The sequence below is a fragment of the Scyliorhinus torazame genome, chromosome 7 (genome assembly GCF_047496885.1).
Source record: "Scyliorhinus torazame isolate Kashiwa2021f chromosome 7, sScyTor2.1, whole genome shotgun sequence".
In the NCBI taxonomy this organism is placed as follows: Eukaryota; Metazoa; Chordata; class Chondrichthyes; order Carcharhiniformes; family Scyliorhinidae; genus Scyliorhinus; species Scyliorhinus torazame.
Window position 1 is genome coordinate 309,062,108 of NC_092713.1, and position 8,923 is coordinate 309,071,030.

Below are 8,923 nucleotides of genomic sequence, written 5' to 3' on the forward strand. Positions count from 1 at the left end.
AATCTTTCTCCAGTTTGTTGCCAGTTTCTGGGGTACGGGTCCCGGGCGCGGACATAAATCGCGTTTGCAAACTGCCCGCCAGCGGGAGAGCAAACCCCAACCACCTTCACAGCAACAGCCCGTGATATACAAGAACCAGCGTGTTATATACATTATCCAGGCTGTGATATACAATAAAGAGCCTGGGATATACATTATCCAGGCATTATCCAGGCTGTGATATACAGTAAAGAGCCTGGGCTATACAATAAAGAGCCTGGGATATACAATAACCAGGCTGTGATATACAATAAAGAGCCTGGGATATACAATAACCAGGCTGTGATATACAATAAAGAGCCTGGATATACATTAACCAGGCTGTGATATACAGTAAAGAGCCTGGGATATACATTATCCAGGCTGTGATATACAATAAAGAGCCTGGGATATACATTATCCAGGCTGTGATATACAGTAAAGAGCCTGGGCTATACAATAAAGAGCCTGGGATATACAATAACCAGGCTGTGATATACAATAAAGAGCCTGGGATATACAATAACCAGGCTGTGATATACAATAAAGAGCCTGGGATATACAACACCATCTGCTCTGGAAGGAGCAGGGCAGCAGGCACTGTAATCGAGTGCGGAGTGAGTGATTGCTGTGCTGTGTGTGATTGGTTGGGTCTGAGGCGGGAAGATGGCGGCTCCCTTGCAGACAGGTCAGATTCTGGGCCTAATCTTGTTGCAGAGACTCTGTTGCCTTGGCTCTGTTTGATTGTGTGTCTGTTTGTGTGTTGAAGGTGCTGCTGCTGCTGCGAGGAAGCTGCTGACACACATCCAGTGCGGGTAAGACTCCACTCACACACCATGTGCATTTGTATAGCGCCTTTCTCAGCCTCGGCCTGTCCCAGAGCGCTTTACAGCCGGGGATGTACAGCCACTGATCTAATGTAGGAAATTGCAGCAGCCAATGTGTGCACAGCAAGATCCCAGAAACTACAATGTTATGCCAACCAGTTAATTTGCTTTTTTCCCAATTAAGGAGCAATTTAGCATGGCCAATTCACCTAGCCTGCACATCTTTTTAGGTTGTGGGTGCTGAGGCCCACGCAGACACAGGGAGAATGCGCAAACTCCACACGGACAGTGACCTGGGGTTGGGATCGAACCCGGGTCGTCGGTGCCGTGAGGCAGCAGTGCAAACCACTGCACCACCGTGAGGCAGCAGTGCTAACCACTGCACCACTGTGAGGCAGCAGTGCTAACCACTGCACCACCGTGAGGCAGCAGTGCTAACCACTGCACCACCGTGAGGCAGCAGTGCTAACCACTGCACCACCGTGAGGCAGCAGTGCTAACCACTGCACCACCGTGAGGCAGCAGTGCTAACCACTGCACCACCGTGAGGCAGCAGTGCTAACCACTGCACCACCGTGCCGCCCAATTTGTTTTTCTTTAAAGCTGGTTGTGACTGAGCTAATTAAACCACGGGAACCGGACTCTCAATGTCCGATGAAATAGTGACTGTGGGAGCTTTTACATCCATCTCGGAGGGTTCACAGGGCCTCAGTTGAACATCTCAGCCTAAGTATGGTGTCTCTGACCGAGTGGTTTTCCCTTGGTACGGTAACCGGGAATGTCAGCCAGGATTCTGTGTGCAAATCTCTGGTGTAGGACGTGTGGCAATGACGTTCAGACGCAGTGGGGTGTTACGGCACACTAAACCACCCACTCTGCCCATTTGTATCTCAAACTTACAGTGGGCTTGTGTACAAAGCTATCTTATAAATAAACTCCCCTCCCACAACCATGCAGGCACATTGACTGCTCATCAAAAACTGACAGATTGTACCAGCTGTTGAAGCTACACGGGGAGTAAAAGTGAATATGTTGTGGTGTCTTGGCCAGGGGTGGGGGCAGGGGTGGGAGACTACCATTCTGTAGGGTGGTGACTCACTTTAGATATCTGGGGGTGCAGGTGGCACGGAACTGGGGGGGGGGGGGCTCCGTAGGTATAACATTTATGTTTGGTGGGGAGGGTGAAGGTTGACTTGGCAAGGTGGGATGGTCTCCCTCTGTTGCTGGCAGGTTCGGTACAGGCAATTCAAATGAACGTGTTGCCGCGATTTTTGTTTATTTTCCCGTGCCTGCCGATCGTCCTGCCAAAGGCATTTTTCAAGGAGGTTGAAAACATGATTACCTTGTTTATGTGGGGGTGGGGGACGGGGGTGGTGGGGGACGGGTGGTGGTGGGGGGCATGGGGGGGCCCCCGCAAACCATGTTCCTATGTTTTGGTCCTGTCCAAAGCTGGAGGGGTATTGGAGGGAGGTCTTCAGGGTAATCTCGAAGGTGGTACATGTGAGGCTTGAGCAGGGTCCTCTGGAGACCATTTTCAGGGTATCGGATCGACCGGGGTTGGAAGCGGGTGCGGAGGCAGATGTTTTAGCCTTCGCCTCGATGATCGCCCGAAGGCGGGTCCTGTTGGGATGGAGGTCATGTGTCCTGGCATGGCGGGGGGACCTGCTGGAGTTTTTTCCACTTGAGAAGGTGAAGTTTGAGTTGAGGGGAAGGATGGAAGTGTTCTACAACTCACGGGCTTTGTTTATTATGCACTTTCAAGAGCTGGATGACATCGGACACTAGGAGGGGTGGGATTGGGAGTGGGGGTGGGCTATGTATGTTGTTGGTGACTATATATGGGGTGATGGTGGATTCCTGATTCTTTTTCTTTGAATTTCGTGTATTTAAAATGTTGAGGGTTGTTTGGGGGAAGGGAGGAATTGTTGGCCAGGGGATTGACATTGTATTTGTTACTGTTGATTGTTTGTTGGCGGGTTTAAATTTGGATGAAAGTGTGAAAAAGGAGAATAAAAATATTTTTTTTAGAAAAGAAGCTACACAGGGAAGGAAATGACCTTTTCCTTAGCGTACTGTGTACATTTCTGATGATCTTACCTAAGGAAGGATATACCTGCGGTACAGGGAGTGTAACAAAGCTTCACCAGACTGATTCCTGGGATTGTCGTCCAAGGAGAGATTGAGGAGGCTGGGTCTGTATTCTTTAGAGTCGGGAAGAATGAGAGATGATCTCATTGATTGCGCGGGAAAGCGGCATTGAGATTAGCCATGGGTGGCAGGGTGGCACAGTGGTTAGCTCTCCTGCCTCACAGCGCCAGGGACCCGGTTCAATTCCGACCTTGAGTGACTGTGTGGAGTTTGCACTTTCTCCCCGTGTCTGCCTGGGTTTCCTCCGGGTGCTCCGGTTTCCTCCCACAGTCCAAAACTGTGCAGCTTGGGTGGATTGGCCATGATAAATTGCCCCTTAGTGTCCAGGGATATGCAGGGTAGGTGGGGTTCCGGGGATAGGGAGGAGGAGTGGGCTTGGGTAGGGCGCTCTTTCAGAGGGTTGGCGCAGACTCAATGGGCTGAATGGTCTCCTTCTGCACTGTAGGGATTCTGTGACCTTGTTGAATGGTGGAGTAGACTCGAGGGGCTGAATGGCCTACTCCTGCTCCCGTTTCCTGTGTAACTTTGTCATTCTTCCCCTCACAGATTGCTTGCATCATGCAGCATCGCTCCCCAGTCCCACATACACACCAGCCTCACCCTACCTGCAAAGACCTGGGAGAGGAAGAACCGAGTGCTTTACCCTCCACAGCTTCCACACGAGCCTCGCAGACCAGTGGTAGGTTATACCCCTTGCTGCGACTGATCTTAAATTACAATGCACGTACGGCACAGAAACTGGCCATTCGGCCTGACCTATCGATGCTGGTGTTTATGCTTCACGTGAGCCTCCTCCTACTTTCATCTAATCCTATCAGTGTGAATAGCCGAGGGTTGTCTGGTTTCCCCTTAAATGTAGCTGTACCTTCACTTCAACCGCATTCTCTGGATAACATTTCTCTGAATTCCCGACTGGATCTATTGGTGATTATCTTGTATTTATGGCACCTCGCTCTGGACTCCCAAAAGACCATAAGACACAGGAGCGGGAGCATTCAGCTCCACCTTTCAATCAGATCATGACTGACCTAGAATCCTTGGTTTGGCCTACATGTGACTCCAGACCCACAGCAATGTACTTGAACCTTAAATTGCCCTCTGAAATTGGCCTTGAAAACCACTCGGTTCGAGGGCAGTTCGTGACGGGCAACAAATGCTGGCCGAGCCAACGAGGCCCGCATCCCGTGAACTAATTTGTTTAAAATCCTGCTGACGAGCGGGCGGCGTGATGCCCTGCGGCCCCGTTGTACCAGCCGCAGCCGGGTAGTGTGGCGAGGGTGGAGAATGTGATTGTAAAAGGCTCTTTATGTTTCGACAGGAGGTTTACCACTGCAGGAGGCAAATCAAGTACAGCAAGGACAAAATGTGGTACCTGGCAGAAATGGCAAGTTTTATTTTCTTGATTAATAAGGGAATCAGGGGGAAGGCGGGAGAATGTGGATGAGAAAAGATCAGCCATGATTGAATGGCGGAGCAGACTCGATGGGCCGAACGGCCTAATTCTGCTCCTATGTCTTACGGTCTAATTTGTTTTGTAGTAAATGGTAAATGCCTGTTTTATGGTGATTGTGGTAATGTAGTATGGGTGGCACAGTGGGTCGTACTGCAGCCTCACAGTTCCAGGGTCCCGGGTTCGATTCCGACCTCGGGTGACTGCCGTGTGGAGTCTGCACGTTCTCCCCGTGTCTGCGTGGGTTTCCTCCGGGTGCTCCTGTTTCCACTGGATCTGGCCCACTGGATCTTCCTCTACCTCTTTGGGGAACACATTTTCCAAGGACACCGTACGGGTCTCCTGAACAGGCGCCGGAATGTGGCGACCAGGGGCTTTTCACAGTAACTTCATTGAAGCCTACTTGTGACAATAAGCGATTATTATTATTATCTCACCAACCCAATACAAACGTCAATCGAGCAGGCTGCACTGCACAGAGGGTCTCCTCCTGTTCGTCTTCGGCATATAATCCAGTTTATAACCATCCTGAAAATAAGGAATCACTCAGGATGAGACAGATCCCAGGTGGAAGAAGCAGACAGCCCAGGTCAGTGATTCCCCAATCCTCGAAGGATGTGGGGTTTTTGCTCCAGCTTTCCTCCTGGATTTTTGAAAATTCAAATAAAAATGTATTTATTTATAAGCCAACCTTTGTGGCCCATCCCTAATTGCCCCATGAGAAGGTGGTGGTGAGCTGCCTTCTTGAACCGCTGTGGTTCATGTGGTGTAGGTGCACCCACCGTGCAGTTAGGGAGGTAGTTCCAGGATTTGGACCCAGCGACAGTGAAGGAACGGCCGATATATTTCCAAGTCGGGATGGTGAACGGTTTTGGGCAGAACGTCCAGCCCTCATCCAGCTGGATGGTAGAGGTCGGGGGTTTGGAAGGTGCTGTCGAAGGAGCCTTGGTGAGTTGATGCATGAGGTGTGTGTGACTGTGTGAAAGACTTTACCCCTGAACGTCTTGTTGCAGATCAGAGGGATGACCTTTGACCAAGCAGTTGCCCAGCTACAGTTCAATGACAAAAAGGGAGCAAAGGTTATGCTGGAGGTAAGAGAATCAACTGAAGAACATGGGGGTTTAGACAACTGGTGATATTAAGCTGCCTGGTGGCTGATTTCTTAACACTGCCACTTAGAAAGCATTCCTGTAGCACCTTCCACCACCTCCCTGGACATCCGGAGTCTAATTCGAACACTAGATGTTTAATTGAGGTTCAGAGGAGCCCACGGTAAAGACTTTGCACGTGTGTCATCGCACATTTGACCTGTCGATACTGGACTAAGCTCACGTCGATTGTAACTAGAGAGTGCAGCTAGGGTCTCGGTTTAACATCTCAGTTGAGAAACTGAGCCTCCAGAAGTGCAGGGCTCCCCCAGTGCTGCACTCAGAGTGTCAGCCAGGATTTTGCGCACAAGAGTTTGGAGTGAAATGTCACCCCCTGACTTTGCTGGCTCAGATGTAAGTGAGCTGCTTCGGAAGCTGCCTGTCGGACTGCAGAGAAACTGGAAATTGCTCAGCAGTTGCCATTCTCGTGATCACCCGATGTTTGTTTTATAACGGCAGCAAGGACATGGAGGATAGACGGCCCTGGGTCACTGTCCGTGTGGAGTTTGTGCATTCTCCCCGTGTCTGCGTGGGTTTCACCCCCACAACAAAGATGTGCAGGGTAGGTGGATTGGCCGCGCTAAACTGCCCCTTAATTGGAAAAACATTTTTTTTAAACGAATATTCTTTGGTTGAAGCATTATTTAAAGAACAGGGGAATTCTCCTGATATTCTGGCCAACATTTATCCTCAGCTAACATCAGATTATACAATCTTTATCTGCGGTTCCTGTGACCTTCAATATCCCCATGTCCTCCGGGATCTTTCCTCCAGCTCTGGTCTCTTGTACATCCTGCTTTTCCTTCGCTGCACATTGCCGGCCCCGCCTTCACCTCCCAGGGCGCTAAACTCTGGAATTCCCTCCCGAAACCTCGCTACCTCTCTCCCCACCCACTATTAGAAGCTCCCTCTTTATCCAAGCTCCTGTGCTAACGTCTCGTGATGTGGCCTGGTCTCGGATTCTGTTTTCCAGTCGCTCCTTGGGAAGTTTGCATCATGTTAAAGGTGCTTATATATGCAGAGGGTTGTTGAGGGAGCTTGCTGTGACCAATTGGCCGAAAGCACTTCATCAGCTGGAACATGCTTTGCGACACCCTGGCCTTGTGGAAGGTGGTGTGTAAATTCAAGTCTCTCTGTGTTTTGTTGCAATTGGGGTTTTGACCTGTTTGTTCTGATGGGTGTCCTGTATTTTCTCCAATCTGTGTTTGTTTGTTGCCTCCTTCAGGTTCTGTTGGAAGCTCAAGAAATGGCCGTGCGAAACCACAATCTGGAGTATAGATCGAACCTGTACATAGGTAACGACCAACCCCGGTCACCTCATGGCAGCCGGGCCGTTCCGCGATCACCAGTACTGTTCATTTATATTTATGTGACACATTTCCTGATCTCAAGACAATCCAGGTCTTGAACTGAGTAACTGAGGTCAGTTAAGAGTGAGCCACCTTGCTGGGGATCTGGATTCACACATAGGCCAGACCAGCTGACGTCACTAAATTGCATTAGCATCACCTTTCAATTCTAGAATCTTTTATTGATTGAATTTAAATTCTTCTCGGATTTGAACCCATGTCCCCAGAGCATCAGCCTAGACCTCTGGATTATCATCCAGCGACATTACCACTGCACCACCAGTTTGAAATGGAAAAAAGGACCTGAATTTATATCCTGCTTTTCCGATCTGCTGGGATATCTCAAAAGACTTTACAGTTATTGAATACTTTGCAGTATAGTCATTTTTACAATTCAGGGAAAGCAGCCAATTCGCTCACAGTAAGCTCCCTCAAACAGCAGTGTGATAATAACCAGTTCTTCATGATTAGGGGGATAAATATTGACCGGACACAGGGGAGTACTCCCCTGCTCTTTTTTAAAATGGTGCCTTGGGCTGACATTGACCTTAGAGGGCAAACAAGACCTTGATTTAATACCTCATCTGAACGACAGCACCTCTGACAGTGCAGCACTCCCTCGGCTCCGCACTGTCCAAATCTTTATGCTCAAGACCCGGAGCGGGACTTGAACCTCTCACCTGAGAGGCAAGCCTGCTTATCCGCTGAGGCACAGAAGTCGAAGGCAGGGTGGACCAGTGTTTTTCAAACTTTTTTTCCTTCGGGACCCACGCCGGCCGACCTTCGCGACCCACCATTTTCTCTTACCTTGTTTGCTGCTGACAAAATGGAGGAAACGCAATCGTGCCCCAAGCACGTGACGTCGCCGTTCGGGAGGCGGGACCTGCTCTCCGCCTCCCTTCAGGCAGGAAGGTTACATTAATTGCAAACAAAAATCTTCTCCTGCATCTCCGATTGCGCACATTCGCGCGCAGCGGCCGGCTTTTAACAATGCCGGGTGCCAGCGGCCTTCAGAATGACGGCCGTGACCATATAACAGAATGCGGGCGCACCGCACATGCGTGTCCGCTCATTGGTACGCATGTGCAGTGGCCATATAAAAGACCATTTCTTTATATGGTCGCGGCCGTCATTTTGAAGGTCGTTCGCACCCGGCATTGTTAAAAGCCGGCTGTTGAACACAAAGTTGCGCAATCGGGAGTCCCGCGACGCTTCCGACACCCGCCTGGCGACCCACCCGTGGGTCGTGACCCCGACTTTGAAAATGCCTGAAGTAGACCATCTCCCCAAAGGCTCCATTTCATCTCTTGCTCCTTCTCTTCCCCCCCCCCACCCCCCCTTTCAGCCGAGTCGTTCTCGAGTAAGGGTCAGTATCTGAAGAGGATTCGTTACCATGGCAGAGGTATGTTTGGCATCATGGACAGGGTCTACTGCCACTACTTTGTCAAGATGGTGGAAGGAAGACCCCCAGTTGAGAAGACGACCACCGGCTTTGACCAGGCCAAGGAGTACGTGCAACAATTGCGCAACAGAACCATCATTAACTCGCTGTAATGGCGCAATGGTGGTACCGATACCCAGCACACCAATGCAGCAATGTCTGGAACAGGCTTATCAGATGATTGTAAATAAAAACTTATCATTCCGTGATTTTTTGTTTTATTTCATAAACGTATTTGCCCTGCTGCCTTTGTGAGGGCCCGTTGATCCGAGTAGAAATCAGGACTGCTCTTCCATCAGACCATAAGAAACGGGATCAGGAGTAGGCCATAAGGATCCTCGAACCTGCTGCATCTTTCAGTTATCGTTGTTGACCCTCGATCCTGTCTCATCTCCATAACCTTTGATTCCCTACAGATCTCAGCCTTAATGCTCGTCGACTGATCATCCACAGCTCTCTGGGCTAGAGAATTCCAAAGATTCATAAGCGGCTGAGTGGAGACATTTTTTTTTCTCTCTGTTCAAAATATCCGCCCCAGTTGT

At 49.9% G+C, this 8,923-nt stretch overlaps 1 protein-coding gene across 2 annotated transcripts; it reads left to right on the plus strand.

Annotated features, from left to right (window-relative positions):
• The first annotated feature begins 626 nt into the window (after positions 1-626).
• mrpl22 (mitochondrial ribosomal protein L22) lies at positions 627-8,590 on the plus strand. Of its 2 annotated transcripts, XM_072512742.1 has the most exons (7): positions 627-706; positions 788-833; positions 3,540-3,672; positions 4,312-4,377; positions 5,457-5,534; positions 6,817-6,886; positions 8,286-8,590. In XM_072512742.1, exons 1-7 carry the CDS (start codon positions 685-687, stop codon positions 8,492-8,494), a joined length of 624 nt encoding a protein of 207 aa, XP_072368843.1. In that variant the 5' UTR covers positions 627-684; the 3' UTR covers positions 8,495-8,590. The 2 variants fall into 2 exon arrangements, with proteins under 2 accessions (XP_072368843.1, XP_072368844.1); XM_072512743.1 differs by lacking the exons at positions 627-706; positions 3,540-3,672 and having other exon boundaries at positions 726-833.
• The last annotated feature ends 333 nt before the right edge of the window (positions 8,591-8,923 follow it).